This window comes from Neopelma chrysocephalum, unplaced genomic scaffold (assembly GCF_003984885.1).
Source record: "Neopelma chrysocephalum unplaced genomic scaffold, ASM398488v2 Primary Assembly neopelma1_42, whole genome shotgun sequence".
NCBI classification, from domain to species: domain Eukaryota; kingdom Metazoa; phylum Chordata; class Aves; order Passeriformes; family Pipridae; genus Neopelma; species Neopelma chrysocephalum.
The window spans coordinates 5,651,377-5,668,106 of NW_020897700.1; the positions used below are offsets into that span (position 1 = coordinate 5,651,377).

General features: G+C 38.0%; 1 protein-coding gene across 2 annotated transcripts in view; it reads right to left on the reverse strand.

Moving 5' to 3' along the window:
* MTMR7 (myotubularin related protein 7) overlaps positions 1–14,841 on the reverse strand; it is a 42,295-nt gene extending 27,454 nt beyond the window's left edge. For both annotated transcript variants that reach the window (XM_027676478.1, XM_027676479.1), the window contains exons 1-2: positions 14,569–14,841; positions 604–726 (exon numbers count right to left, since the gene is read on the reverse strand). In XM_027676478.1, the coding sequence (XP_027532279.1) occupies positions 604–726; positions 14,569–14,592 (147 nt within the window). In that variant the 5' untranslated portion in view covers positions 14,593–14,841. The remainder of the gene's footprint in view (positions 1–603; positions 727–14,568) is intronic.
* Positions 14,842–16,730: the final 1,889 nt, after the last annotated feature.

Here is a 16,730-nt window from a genome sequence, read left to right on the forward strand (position 1 = left end):
ATCTATTAAACTGTCCTTATCTCAACCCACAAGTTTTATAGCTTTTACTCTTCCAAGTCTCTCCCCAGTCCTGCTGGTGGGGAAGTGACCAAGTGGCTATGTGGGATTTGGTCAATGGCTTGTGGTTAAACCATGACAACATGCAATATATGTTATCAATCCGTCAAAATAGTTAATTCAAAATACTACATTATAAAAAAGATTAAAATATTAAAACAACAAAATCACTGATTCAGCACAAGCAGTCAGTGAGAGAGGCAAGAGTTGACAAAGCCAAGGTAGTAGTTCATATTCAAGGAATTTCTCCTCAGTTCTTCCTGGATGATAGGACCAATATTGGAGTTTACAGCAGTTGCTCCTCATTCAAATACATCTGGTATTCATACAGAGAAGGCCCTTCTACTCCTCCTACTGTACTGCAATATCCAGAATCCATTGAAAATTTTCAGAATTTACTAGGCTGGAACTTCACATGCCCTGAAGTTACAAAAGCATCCATATGAACTCATTCACTATGTCTAAACTGTTTTGCAAGTAATTTTCAAATTACCATCAATAAAGTGCCATGCACTTAAAGCTAACTGAAAAGACAAAAAATCATACCCAGGTTTCTTTACGGGTTTCAGAACCATTCTCCACAAATATGACATGGGTAGCTGTTAAGTACAAGGTTCCCAGAACAGCTTTCCTTGAAGATAAACGATCAAGTAACCGAACATTTTCCACCTATATAAAGAAATGACAGACAAAAAAAAATAATTAGGCTATGACAGAGCCTGCCATAGTGAAAGCTCCATGTCCACATTTTGTTTATTACAAACAAATTAAGTTCTTTTCAGTGCAATATGAAATATCAAAAAGTATAACTACGTGAGAAAATGTGATTATATTATGTGATCTATTTCCAGATGTACCTTAATTTTAATTTTTCCTCCTCTTGTGGTACTTCTGTATCCAACAACTTGTTGGCAAAGACTTTCAAACACAATTTCTCATTTGATCTTGTCTTTGTGATCTCACCCTATCAAAAGTTTGTGATAGCAAGGCAGAGCCCGGCCTTCAGCTAAACTCTAGCCTCATGTTTTCCATTCAAGCCATTTCAGAATTATCAGTGATACACAGAAAGCTAAATTTAAAAAATAAGAATAAGCAGAGATAACAGTGGTAGAGTGTCTTCCTTCATCAGGTCTCACTCAGGCTCCCAGGCAAATCTCTGTTCAGTGTTTGTCCCTACGCTCCTGTTAGGTCTGACAGTAGAGGTCACACCAGAAGTTTTTACCTTCAGTCACTTTTCAATGGGAATCAAGGACATCATATCCAGTGCTCTCCCACCTTGGGCATAAAATGGGCATGTTTGCTACAATCCTGACAGCAGGTGAGTCCATAACACATTATCAACTCTCAGATCTCCATCTTGTGGCTTGTACACCATTAATATTTTGTATATAGCATGTGTTATAGGCATCTGTCAGGGGTTGGAATGAGATGATTTTTAAGGTCCCTTTGAACACACAATATTCTATGATTTCTGACTGAGAAACTAGAACAATAAAAAAATCAACAAGGTGGATATTTAATGGGATAAAACCTGCCTAAAACAGTTAACAATTTGCAACCATGGGTTTGATGGGTTTCCTGCTACAACAATTTTAAAACTAAAATTAATTTTTCATAAAAAAACAGAATAATGCCAGCATATGAGAATTATGTGTTTACAATGTATATTCCAAAAGCACTATTTTAAAAATAGGAATAACAAAAACCTTAAAATCAAAATAAGCAAATGCCTAAAATCAAACAGTTATTAAAGCCGAGTCTTCTCCCTCAAGACCAATTATAATCCGCTTTAAACAAAAAGAAAACAGCCAGAAAGCATGGATGGAGCTTTTTCCCAGGACCATCTACCTCAGAGGTCACATATTGTGTTGAGGAGGAATTGAAGAAATACAATATTAACCCAGCAAGCATTCAATAGTAAGCAAAAGAGGAGGGATGACAGAAAAGAAAAATGTAGGCAGGGCCCTTCTAAAAGGAACCCAAAAAAACAACAATAAAAATTAGCTTTGTCTGAATGAAAAAAGGTCCCTACACTGCAGACCAGCCAATGAAGACTCTGCTGTACAGGCACTCAACTTGCATAAGGCATTCATCACTCCAGCCTACAAACTGAGGTAGCTTGGGCCATGAGATACAAAGCAAAGTAGGCATCCACAGAGCAGGGCAGTGCTGAGGGATGAATTTCCAGGCTTCCTAGTCACATCCTCTCCTCACTCATCAGTCTGAGCCTCATGACTGAACAATGCTAACCAACAAAGCTTCTCTTTGGTTGTGGGGTTTTTTTAATGCAGAACTACAAATAAAATAAAGGTTGGATATAAACAGGAACAGCTGCAATAAGAGGTATGTAGTAAGTCTGATTTCATTAAAGCAATTGCAATGGGTGTACCAGGTGAGATCAGAGATTCACCTCGCCCTGCAGTTTGTCTCTTAAGAGCAGACAGTTCCAGCAGCTGAAGGAAGAATATAAGACACAAGGATTTACAATCATGAACAAACTCTCTCAGGATCTTAACCCAGCCCTAGGGCCTTCCTAAGCTGAGGCCATGTTTTTTAATAGCCCTAACGGTGTTTAAATTCCATTAATTTTGCTGAATAACATTTTGAATGTCTGTAACCTATTGGCACCCACAACACCCTCTAAGAGTGAACTTCACGTTTCAGCTATGTATTGTATAAAAAAAAGTCTTCCTCTTGCTCATTTTGAACCTGCCACCAGTAACAGGTGTGCCACACATTTGGTGAACAGTTTGGCAAACAGGGAATGTTCCTTATTTACTGTCTCTGTGCCACATATCCTGTTACCCATCCTTCCCTCTGTCCTCACATTCCAAGAGTGCAGAGTTCAGCTTTATTTTGAGCTACTCCAGACAAGCTCTTCCACACTTCTGATCATCCTACTTGATGTCTGTTTCCTGAGAAAAGGCCAAAAGTGCAAACAGAATTCAAGAGCTGCATGTGATATGTTTGTGTAGGGGAATTGTGATGTTTGCTGTTTTGTTTTCTATTCAATTTTTTGAAGTTTTCAAACACTGTTTGCTTTTTTGTTCTCTGCTGAACACAGTGGGTTTTGGGGTGGTTTATTAGAACTAGCAATTGTAACTTAAATCGTGTCTGGATATATAAGTTAAGATCTACCTCTCATGTGTATTACCTTACATTTATTAATGATAAATTTAGTCCATCAGTATAATGAGATGTTGCTGCAAGCCCCTACAGCACTCTTACCTTTCTCCTACCTTGAATAACGTCAGTACTACCAGTGAATTTTGCCATCTCTGGCATCTCCTCCCCTCCCTGTATCTTTCAAAACATTTGTAAGTTGAACATCACAGGCTCTTACAGATTCATGGGATCTCTAATAAGGAGTTCCCTCCATTGCAAAAATGAAATATCCTCCGCATGAATCTCTTACCCTATGATACTTAAGTTTCTTCAAGACCCTTTGATGAAGAACATGTTCAAATGAGTTCTGGAAGACCAACTAGCTTCTATAAAATGGATCATCCTTATCCATATGTCCAGTCACTTTTTCAATGAAATTTTAGAGGTTCTGGGTTCCTCTTTGAAAGCTATGCTTATTCTCCCCTTTTTTTTACCATACTTACCCATAAATCTTATGATTTAGAAGGGGGCTTAAGAGAGCATTACAGGTCCTACCAATCTCTCAGATTACTTGTCATATTTACTACCTCCATTTTTTTCAGAGTGGGAAACTTTTAAGCCTTACACCATCATTACTGGTTTAGTAAGTACAAGTTAGTATTTGTTATTAGTATTTAGTTTAGTACTTTAGTTCTTTTAATCTGCAGGGATACCATACTGTCCTAGTAATTTTTTACTGTTCATGGTTGCCAATTTTTTTGAAATGTCTTCTTATAACACTTGTGTTGCTGACAAATCTTCTGATATGTTCTTGACAGAAAAATATGTCAGAATGTACATGTCTCCAAACACCTTCCCTACTTTGACAATTTACTAGTCCTGTAGATTTTATGTCAGGATTTTACCTACTTAAAGAGAGATTGAAAATTACTTAACTAGCATTTTTTGCCAAGTTGTTCTTCAAAATCTCTTTTGGCCTTTCTTTAATTTATATATTTAAATTGTTTATGCTTTGTTTTCCTCATTTAGGCAGAAATTCAACTTGAAGAAAGCCCTTTTACTTCCAGTAAAAGAAGTCCTTTTAATAAGAGACATCCTCTTAGTCCTTCACCCTGCTGTTTAGCTATGCAAACCTTTTTTTTTTGGTCTTTTTTTAAAGCCTTTCCCTGGAAGCTGACTTACAGTGAGCTCTCATATTTAAACAATCTTCAGGCCTCCTATAAACATTTTAAATTTTGGCTCCCTTTATTTTTAAACAGTTTTCACATTTTTTATGTAGTTTTCTCTTTAAAGTTGAACATTGCCATGGGAGATTTTTTCCCCTTTTTTTCTTCTATTTCAAGAACACTGCATCTAAATGCGTTAGCTGCTGTCACACAGATATTCTAACTGTATTTTGAAACAGATCTTTCTGTTGCTAAGACCAAGTCTTAGAATTACTCAGAATTACTTTTTTTTCTCCAAGATAAACAAATAGCTGTTATATAAGCAATCGTTTAAAAACCCTAAAATTTGATGCAGAATCACAACCCCCAGCCAATTTACCCAATCTCACTTGGTAAATTATATCTCCCACTGCTATTGCATTTCTTGTCTTCATGCCCTGTTTGATCTTGATCAGGTTTTTCATGGGCAATGTCACTATTTAGGTAGGACAGTTGTTACTGTAGTCCCAATATAGGACTGCTGTCCTGTGGTGCTACAGTTCTAGTTTTCCCCTTTAATCTTGTAATTTCAATCTGTAGGGACTCTTGGCTTTTGTGGTGTAGTTAATCCATGAAATTCGACTCTGTTTACTTCAAGACAAAAGAAATCTGTACTTTACCTGTATTTCCCATGTAATTTGTCATCAATGTGCCTGTCACATTGATTATTTTTCTTCCATTAAGTTTCTAACATGCCTATTACATCAACATTCCCATTTCTAAACTAATACTTTAGTTTCAGTTCTAGATTTTTAATATTTCTAGTGAAATACACACATATTTGGTCCAATTTCCTATCTTCATTTGCTGTGGTTAGGCACTTTCCGTTTACTGAGAATATAAAAATTTTTATACTAACAATTTTTTGTGACACAGCACAGCATCCAAAACATCATATATTTTCTGCATTCTCACAAGGGCTTTTCAGTTCTTCAGTATATCAGTGTGGATAAGCACAACTCAGAATCAACTTTCCTACCAGGCTCAACAAGGAAAACGTATTGTGAGAGAAGATGCACGACTGAACTTTTAGGTAGCCCTTATTTCTGCTGATTCTAAAGAATAAAGAGTCAGTTAAAATTAGTTAGAGCTTCAAAATTTGACTCAATAAAAATTAGCATTATGAGTTGATTAGCCTTGACTACCTCTCAGGTAGAAAGTGTCAGTCTGTGATTGCAGTATGAGGAAAATAAACCAGGTTTACTAATAACCTGCTTCATAAACCACCTTATCATGTCTAACACCATTTCTAAAGAGAAAGGGAATTCCTAAAGTCTAAACCCTACCTGGATTCAAATCCACAGTTATGATTTATGGTGAGTAAGTGGCATTACATGCCTTCAGGAGCAGTAATGATCTCTAAGCTCTCAGGAGGTTGCTCTGAAAATTCTCTGCATAACCTCCTGCATGGATTTAGATGCTTTTCATCTGAGCTTCATCTGTGTTTCTTCTGCCTAGATTCCAGTTACTCAAACTTTCTGAAAAAGCAGTTTATTTCACCCATAGGCAGAAAAAAAAGAAAAGTAAAATAGAGCTAGCCTCAATCTTAGATTTCATTCTGCTGATCGAAGGATTCAAAGAATGAGACTTCTTTCTTCTTCTGCACGCTCCCAATCAGGAAAAGAAAGCCAAGTCAAACAGCGTCTTTAAATGGTCTAGAGGGAATGGGAATATGTTCATTTGCAAAAGAGTGGAACACATCTTGCAATAGCATTTTGGAAGAAGATGAGTTTTTCTATTTAAAAAGTCACAGCATGCTGAGAAATCAGCATTAATAGACAAAATTTAAATTTAATATCAGAAAGAGACAATATAGTAATTAGTTGGGGTTTTTTTCTCCATTTTTTCACCAAAACTACCATAGACTTTATTGGAGAACCTAGAAAATCATGTATGTACTGACACATTTCAGGAAAAAGCATACGGACCATGTATATGTGCTTTGCCTAAAATGAACAGCTGGTAGGACAGACCAGATCAGAAAATATGAGGTAAATAAAACAGAGCAAAAATGGCCTGTAAAGCTGAGAGCTAGAAGACCGCAATGAGCAAGAAAGAAAGTGTTAGCCAAGGGAGTCTAGAGAGTGGCATCTAAGTAAAACTTCAATAATTTATTTCAAGCTGTTCCACTATCATTTTTTTTCCCCTGATGACTGTGGTTGTCTAGGCCTGAAGAAAAGACTGCCAGGAGATTTATTTCAATGACTACAACCCTTACATGGGGATAAATAAAGTTGGCCAGAAACTGTATTTTCAATGCAACACAGATGACAGAAATAAGGAGGCAAAAATAGAAGTTAAAGGGAACACAGATTAAGAACAGATGGAAGGCACTTTTTACTCAGAGAATAAACATGACAAATGACTTACGAACAAGGTTGCCAGGAGGTCATTCAAGAAAAAAATGTCATATTAGGGAAAATCGTGGGTCAAAGTTTCATTCAGGCATAACTTCCTCCAGTTTCAACAGGACTCCCACCTAAGGAAGAATGGCAAATATATGACCCTAAAAGCATTCTGAAAAGCCAGAATGCCAAAATGTTATTCCTAAAAATATTCATGTACTCTAATTTGTTTTCATTTTTAGTATAGATTACTTCTTGAATAAGCTCTGACTGCATGGCCTATTTTTAAATGTGTTTTGAATATGCTACCTACGTTCTCATTTCTTTAAGATGTTTCACTGTCTCCAAACACATCAGCATTGCAAAACAATGCAGAAGTTACTGCTCCTTTTTCAGGCTGTTTCCCATGCCACATCAGAAAGCTCTTTCAGATAAGTGCAGGATCAGTTCTGATGGTGGACTCAGATTCAAGCAGGAGAAAGGAGAGAGAAGTAAAACTGTAGAGCAGATTGGCCAGACCTGGAGGAAAACTCAGTCCCACATCTCTACGTATCACTTTGCTTCCCGACACAGCAAAACTCATGTGCAGAGGGAGATGCTATCTGACACAAAAATGTCTCTGCTGTAGGATTTTCAAAGAAAATGAAATTTTAAACTAGGAAAAACCATCTCCAAGAGTTTCATTCTCACTACATAGATTTTAAGTCTGTGTGTTTTATTCTTAAGTATTAGCTAACCTGAAGTAGAAGACCCTTGAACACCCAGTAATCACTGAGCTACCCATGAACACTGAGCATCTGGAAGGAGAACATAAACAAAAAAGCCTATCCAGCAGCCAAGAACAAAATAGTTCATATTACCAAGTGCTCCCTACTCCTTTAGGAGGAACCGTGACTAATTCCTCTAATTCCTTACCACAAAAGAGGAAGAAAGGCCAAAACCCCTTCCTAGCCAGAAATAAGCTGCCAATTAAGGGTAAGCAGGGAATGTCCTCACTCAGGCCATGTTCTCAGGAGCTTTTTTGTTGTTCAGACAGTTAAAATTCATTGTTCTTAAACAACCTGCCAAAGCAAGTTCCACATAAAAGCTGAACAAGTACCTTGAAATTTGACTGTACAAAGGAGTTTCAGTGATTCTTCAAGGGTAAAGAAAGGCCACTGTCACAACAATCTCTGCTACTGAAAAGGTCGACCTAAAGCCAAGGAATGGGGCTTGGCCCTGTTTGAGTTAGCAGCACACACTTAGCCCTACAAAGGCTTCTTCTTGTGCACCCACTTGGGCTCCTAAATTGACTGGGGATTTCAGTTGCCTTCCCTACTCACCTTGTGATGTTATACAGGTGAGCAAAAGCAAGAAGAAACTGAATCCTGGGAATTAGTGACAAAAGACTGACTGGCTTCAGCACTGCAGGGATATAAAACCTAAGGGAAGAGCTTGTGAAAGCTGAAAGCCAAAAGCCTGAGCCTAATGAGAAAAAAGGAGCACAGCTGGTATGATTTGAGGCCAAGTGGAATATTTGAGCTTTTTTCACCCTGGTTGACCCCAGCTATCCATGTGTTTAGCATAATTCCTGAGGGTGAAAAAAGACAACGTGCAAAAGACCAAATGCTCTTTACAATTTTTTTCCACAGAAAGACAGTAGTGTTGTACTTGTTAAACAAAATATACTATAAGTGATTTTTTTGCATAATCTTGGAACGAGAATAAAGGAAAACTGAATTGCCAATTGATGCTGCCTTTTAATGCGGTTTCTATTCTATTTCATAAGAATCATGAAAACTGTACTTAATCCATGTTACTTTTTTATATTTCCATCTCTGAAAAGATTTCCCAAGTGTAGTAAAATAATGTTACACCATCAATCTATGGAGTTAGATGTTTGCATATGTCAAAAGAATCAAAGCAAGCCAGAAATACACAAATCATTAAATTTAAGTAATTTAAATTCTGCATTGTAAGAAGTTTCCTCAGGGCAAAGGAGGCTGAGGATGGGGGAAAAATTTAAAGAAAAATCTAAGGAAGTTTAATTTACTGGAGGACTAAAGTGAAATGGGAATACTGGAAAAGAGATGAAAAAAGAATAAGGAATAATTCATAATGTTAGCAAGACAGTAAACATACTACCAAACAATTTGGCTTAAAAAATCTTCTATTTTCTACTCAGATGTGTAAAAAGTGTGAAGTGAGCATCATGTTATCAGATATACCTGAGAAAGAGTTGTATAAGGGATGCAGTAAACAGGAAACCATTAAAAGAGTATACAGCATTACAATACGGTATCAATACCGCAACACAAAGTTCATACATAATGTTTTCTCTTTCAGTCTATATTAGATCTCATTTATCTAGAAAAGGAAACTAGAGACTCTAAGGAATTTCCTAATTTTTCTGTGTGTTCTATTAGAAATCAAAAAAGCTTTAATTTAGGAAAAAAGGGCTTCCTCAAGGCAGTAAGTCTTATTACACTTGCCAAATTTGTTCAGATTTAGTTATAAAAAAAATATATAGGGGGAAAGAATTCTGCATGCAGCCAAGTCATACTGAAAAGAAATGTATCTTTAAACTCCTGTATTTCATGCAGGCTTTTCTGTTACATGTTTAAAACTATGCCCTGTTCAGCAGCCTACTCGAGAGCAGCAGTACCAGGCCATTTCAGCTGTGCAGGCCATGAAAGATTTGCATTAAAAATGGATTTGTAGGTCTCCTTTTTCTCATGGTAGGGATCTGTCTTTCTCAGCAGAGTACACCTGCACAGCAGGGAATGTCAGTGTGCATTTTCCATTGCAAATAGATAATTCCTTTAGTTTACAGTCACTGATGGATTAAGTACCACCTACTCGAATCCATTAAGAGCAGACTTAGAGATTCCGTCTTTGACCACCCCAAAGCCAAACTTCCCAAATCCTCCACTGAAACCCCAGTCTCCTAATATGCATAAACAAAAATCAAAGAGGACCCTGCAGACATGCTGTCTTAATGATTTTCAGTACCATTTTTCAAGCGCAATAAGTTTTTGAGTTACTGGTTTAGACACGGACATCAAGACATCAAATTAAAGTATGTGGCTATCCATGTTTTTTAGAGCTTGTTTCATGATTTTATCCAGCTGCCTCTTCATTGAGGGTCACATTATTGAAAATATGAAAGTCTAAGTGATCTTTTGACCATTCTCTGTCTAAATATTTTGAGAATAATGGCTGTTACAACATTTTGTTCAAATCAAAACTCACATTAATAAGCAGGTATCTTGATGACTCTAATTCAAAACAAGTATTTTAGGAACAAAATTGCAAACAGATATTTTAAGTCCAATCCCACAACATGTAGATATTTTATGCAGTTCCTATTTTCATTTTATCCACCTCCAGTCTTGAATGTCAAACCACAGAACATTTTCTGGCACAGTATATTACAAAGCTCATTTGTATTAAATTTATCATTTATGCTAAAAGTTTCAAAGCACACAGACGGAATAAATAGATCTCAAAGAAAACTAAATTGCATTTTAAACAGGGAAGATTTATTAATCAGAAAAAAAATCCATAACACACATAATCAGAGTCAAAAGTGTCCACAATTAGTGTAGATGTTTCAAAGTATCACTTGACTAAAGCAGTCAAGTAGAGTGACTATTTGAAGTCATTACACATCACTGGCCCCAAAATAGGTTAAACATTTTTTAACCATGATGTAAAGTGAGAAAACAGTTATAGAATCAGAAAACACCAGCTGAACTGTAAGGTGCACTGCTCTAAGTTGTACACTTGGAGGCAAGAACAGAAACCACCTCTACACAACACTTGAAAAGCAAAAAATCAACTTGGCACTTAAAAGACGTTGCAGTAATGTGTCTGCTGTAAGCTGATGACCCAAAGCATCAGTAAAAGGCAAGGGCCATTCTAGCCTCACCTCCTCTACCTTTTCTATGTAGTAAACTAAACTAAAGTTTAGCCAAGCACTAGGACTACAGTGAAGTTCCGGTGGCAATCCATTCCCTGGGTTGTGGGAGAAACAACCAGTCCACATCCCCAGGTAGCTCCTGATATTGCCTGTGGACTGCTGGCACCTTTCTACCTCACTAAAGTAAAATCAAACTTTTCCATAAGGAATTGTAGCCTGAACATGGAGAACATAACTATAATATCACAGGTAGTGGTAGAATATGCCATCTTAGCTTAAAAAAAAAAAAAGGTGGAGATCCAGCAACCTAAAACAAATAGTTGGAAACTAAAGACTAGGTTCAGTCTTGCTACTGACCTAGATAAACACCCAGACAAACATTTTGCCATTTACATTGTCATATATAGAGTGGATGTAAATTATATGGGTCTCCTGATGGAGAGTTTGTAAAAATAGACATGTGTTATAAAACTTGCAAATGAAAAGCAAGAGCTATGGAAAGGAAAATAGATTGAAAACAAATGCAAACACAACTCATTTACACATGCTGGAAATTTGTTTTGGAAATCAATACATCTGTTAGAAAGACTTGTCATTAACATGGTAGCATATCTTAAATTCTGCCTGAGACAAGCATCATCTAAAGGAAATACCTTACCATAACATCACAAAAATGAAAGCACTAGAGCCACGCAAGTCATCCAAAGTATTCTGTTAAAAAGAGATACTGAGCCAAAAGAATTTCTGGGCTAAATGAAGACACTAAATACAGCTGTTACACCAGGGATATGTGTTCTTTATTAAAAGAAGGCTATTCAGTAGGCCTGCTGCCAATATACAAAGATAAATGACATGAAGAGTGGCAAATAAAATAAAGTAACTGAGCAGCAACAGTGCACAAAGTAGCCCTCTGAAGTAAACACATATACAGAGCTCTATGTCTGTCATCCTGTCCATGGCCAGACATATCTCTACACATGGTCATAAAACGTGCTTCTAATCTGTGCAGAAGTATTGCTTATTTATTTTTTATGACTGTTATGAGCAGTTTGACACATTTTGGCTTTGGAAAGTTATCCTAAACTATCTTGCTGCTCAATCCAAACTCATGTCGGTCACTGGTTCTACTAATTTTTAAAAGGCTATTGGAGTTACATATAATTCTATTTAGCAATGAGTGACTGTTTGCAACTCTTAAATGTGCTTAAATTACAGCCCTCATACATAGGATCACATTTAACTTGTGAAAATATAGTTCATATGTAGAACAATAGTGTTCAGTATACAAAATATTGTGCTAGCAGGTGGATACACACGTCTGTTGGGAAAGAACCAAAATGGCTTTTGCAGTAGGAAATCCCACCCCAGAGAAGCCTTGCAAAACAGTGTATGGGCAAAAGAGACACATAGGAGTTTCAACAGAGATAGACATAAAGTAGAATACCTACAGGAAAAACAACCTAGACCATATCTACAGAACCACGGACTCATAATTGATAGTTTCAACACAGTAAAAAGGTTTTGGGGTCATTGATGACATTTCTCTGAAACTATCAGAATCTGGTGGGTTGTGATCAAGATTCACTGTGAAGGTGTGGATAAGGTGAACATGGAACTGTTATTAAACAAATCCTTGAAGCTAGAATCAAGGAGTCCTGAAGGAAACTAATAAGAACGTTTTAACAGACATAAGAAAGTAATTTTTTTGTAAAGCCACGATCTTCTGTAACTTGCTTCTGTGCAGGCTGTGGAGCCACACAGAGAGGTCCATAAATGGACACTAATGGAACTAGGAAGGGTTGGACCCTAATACAACTGTAGATGCTGAGAAGGTACAGCATGGGGCCAGGTTTAAATGTTCTCTCTCCTCTGTCACTGTCAGACACAGAGTAGTGATCTAAATGAACTACTGGTCCAGTTGGTATCAAATCACATTCTGCTTTTTAAATGTCAGTTATGTTCTATTTATGATTTATTAATTTATTGTGGTATTTATGCATTATTTATTAATAATTTTAAAACTTATGAACCATCACTCACTACAGTTATATTTCACTTAAAATTAAAACAATTGCTGAGACCTAATGGGCATCATGTAATATAGACCTGCCCTTGAAGAAAAAGCTTTTACTTGGAGCAGGAAATTTGTTTTCAGATATTATTAAAGTTATTAATTTGCTAAGTATGGGATTTATCTTGATTTTCCATTTGGCTGGGTTTACAAATCAAGAAAAGTGTCATTATTCCAAAATTAATACCTTTACAGAGTAAGGCAGTTGCTTGTCAAATTTCTCTCAGGACAAAATTGGATGAAGTCAGGAAATGTGACACCAGAGACTAACACATCATACTGTGAGAATATCACTATAGTCACATAGCTTGCCCTTACCTATTTTTACCTTCCTGGCATTGAAATTTAATGTTCAATTCCAAATTCAATAAAAACAAAACCAAAAAAAACCCCCAACACTGTTCTGGTGGTTGATTTTAAGCTGAGGTTTTCTTGAGAAAAAAATCCTATATCAATTCTGCTAAGTAGCACTTGTCAGTGTATTTAGGAGTAATTGGAGAGATTAATTATTTCAGTAGTGACTCATGTTGATTTTCTACATTTATGTAGGAAATTTTAAAGAATTTTTGTACCAATTGTACCTTTAAATCATACCTTCTGCACTGCTTTATTACATAAGATAACTTTTAGCATAGCTATAATGTAAGGGACTGCCTGGATCCAGGACTGCAGAATCACTTCACACTGAGTAAGATTTTCAGTGACTTGAGGCATCAGTACAGTCCCTTCTCACAGCTGTCAGATACTGAAATGGGTTTTACGTATGCAGAGTAACATATTAAGGACCTGGTTGTAAAAAAGCAAACAGATAAGCTTCCATTGCCTCCAACCGGGACTTGTCCGGATCTTCCATTCACAGCAAATATAACCATTTACTTTTACGATATTTTTCTACCCTTATTTGTTTTCAACGTTTTCCTCATTCATGCTTTCAGCATTCTTCAGCAAATGGTCAGAAGCATCTGTTCAAACAACTTTCACTGATTGTTTCCCACCTGCAGTAGGATACATTTTTACCATTCTGAGATTCTTCCTTCCCAAAAAGGCAGACAATAGATCGTGAAATGAGATGAGAAGAAAAGCAGTTGTTATAAATGCTTAACTTCTTAATAGATTTGCAGGTTAACACCTAAAGGCCCTAAAATATAGATGAAGAAAGAACAAAGCCCTAATCTCAAATTCAGGTCATTATGCTAAATATTGATAATAAATAAATGGGCCCAAATCAAATACAAATAAATTTCAGGGGGTTGGCTTAATAAACACACAAATAAATAAATATGAAAATATATCCCACCCCATTTCAAATTAACATATAGCTCTGGTTAACTTTTTTATTATTATTTTTAATCTCATTTTTTTATGTGCCAAAATTGCATCTTCTTTTTTAGAGCAAGGTGGCGATTTTCTTAACAAATACAGGCCTCGTCCTTAGAAAGCTACAGAGAAACACTGATTACGCTGGCTAAACATCAAACATATTAATACAAACACTAAACCAATTCATCGCGGAGTCTGAAATTTTGGGGCAAACTAAAGGCGTCTGAAAAGCAGATAACACGGTTCTCATTTCGTATATCTACAGCTCATGGACAGTGCCAGCGTTAACAGGAGGCACTGAATAGAAAGCAGTGAAAAGGCCCGACAAATTCCCGGCCCATATCGCAGAGCAATGTGCCCACATCTCGGCATTGGGGAGGATTTCACGGCAAATTGGCCGAAAACCACCCCCCAGCAGCAGCAGCTAGGAAGCCCGCGGAGGAAGGCTGTGCCTAGCCTCAGGCCCGCGGGGCTGCGGTACAAGCCTCCTTACAGCGGGAGCAGAGGTCGGCAGGAGGGGTGCCGGGGATGCTGCCGCGGCCGGGGCCGCCCGGCGGGACCCACCTTGGGCATCCGGATGTGCTCCATGGCGGCGGCGCCCGGCCGAGCTCCTCATGCACCACCCGCCGCCGGCGGAAAGGCGGCCCTGCGCACCTGGCCTCTTCCCGATTTTCTCCTGCCAGCCCTGCTGTTAAAAAAACTATATTTTTTTAGTAATATATTTTAATTTTTATCTTGATCTCGCGTTTTCCGGCGCAGATAAGAGGGAGAAGGGAGGATTTACTCCCGGCAGATGATGTGCCCGTGCTGCGATGCTGGCAGGTCACCGGCTGGCTCCACCTCCCCGGCAGCTGCCATGCTGCCCGGCGGCGGGGATGCTTCGCGCCTCCCGCCCGGCCCGGCCGCGTCGTCCCCGCAGCCGCGGGGACCCTCCTGCTCCTCGGCCGCTGCCTCTCCCCGCGGCACCCGAAGGCGCAACCTGGATGGTTTGCTCTCTTATCTAGAGTTACATCGCTCTTGTCCTTTCTTTCAGGGAAGATAAGATCGGTAACATAAAGGAAGCTCTGTCTGAGATCGCCTCCCCCCATTTTTGTTTGTTCCCTGACCCAGCATGTACAGTATCTCAAAGACAAAAGCTGCACTTACTGAAACTGAAGCACCGAATTTTGTTTATCTCAAGCTCTGCTTGTCTGTTTCTCTATAATTCACAACTTTGCTGCATCCTCAGATTTGCACAAGGGAGGATTTTTTGCAACACGCAGTTTTCAGTCATACACCAGAAATTCCTTTCCCCATCTTTTGCCTTACCTATTGCAAGAGACATGTTTCCTCTTGGAATAAAAAGAAATGCCACAGAGATGGTTTCCCCAGTTAACCTGTGCAAAGATGAAGAACAGGTATCTCTAGCTGTCTCTGAATTGCTATCATATTCAAAGCAAAAAGATAACCTTTCTCAGTGTTTATGCCAATATACAAGTTACTAGATGTGCTAATATATTATTTCAGAAAAAACATAGTCTTAGAGGCTTGTAAAATGCCCAGATAGTCTATACTGATCGATGTATTCCAGTAATTCTTCTTAAATAGGGACTACCCTCATCGAGGCATAGAAATAAATGTGCAACTTCTCAAACCCACAAAGGTCATGGCAAGAGTGCTTTGCTCCAGAGCAGGCGAAGCTCCCCACCTCTTGCTTGCACACAACACAGTAAGCTTGATTTATTTTGTGAAAGATAAAATATGGGTTGAGACAAACGTGGGGTTACCAAAAAACAAAAATACATTTTACCCCAACAGAAAGGGAATAATGGGTACAGCTGCACTGGCTTCAGTCATGCCAGTGTTTTTCCAATCCTGCTGATCTCTTACTAAGAAATAGCTAGATGAGAGGTTTTTTTGCTCCATTACTTATCCTCAAACCCAGGGCATCATAAGGGGTTTTTATGTCAACTCTTAGGTTAGAGGAGACAGAAGCTGTACTATCATGAGTGGAATATGTCACCTCCATATGTGACCATTCTGCTTGCTTCTCCCCTGTTTTTGCCCATTTCTGCCCTCCTTTCTCTCATAGTTCCACTGCTGTTATTGAGCAGGAGTGGCTGGAATGACCATAGTGTGAGACACCATCATATGGATGAAAACTCTTCTTGGAGTTCCTAATCATTGAATTTCACACTGTTCACTCAGATCTGTTTGAAAATTCACTGGATAGCATCCATAAAGTGCATGAATTACGTTAAGTGTAGACTTCACAAGACTCTTGATCAGTGGCTTATTTTATTCTCTATTTTAGGTGAGAGCATCAGAATCAATAAAAAATTAATCAACCATGGAATATTCATTTGTAGTTATGGCTGATGTGATTCACTGTATACATCATCATCTTTTAGCATTTGCCACCACCAGTGAGTCAAGTTGGAAGAATGCATGTTTATCCTTTCAGTCCCCAGAAATATTTACTTTTTCTCTGGTATGTCTTGTAATTCATCACAGCCAAGTTCAAGTCCTACTGGTAAAGTGAAGAAAACTTTCAGACCTAAGTGAGAATGCACTTTAACTCTGCTTCACTTTAACTCTGCTTCACATTCATCAATAGCTGCAAAACTAAGCCATTTCTCGAGAAAAGTGTTTATGTAGCAATCAGTTGCTCAACGTCCTGCCAGAGTTTTTGACCTGTCTTGGGCTGGTAAAATAATTGATGGGCAAGTGCAGCTGTAAACAGACCT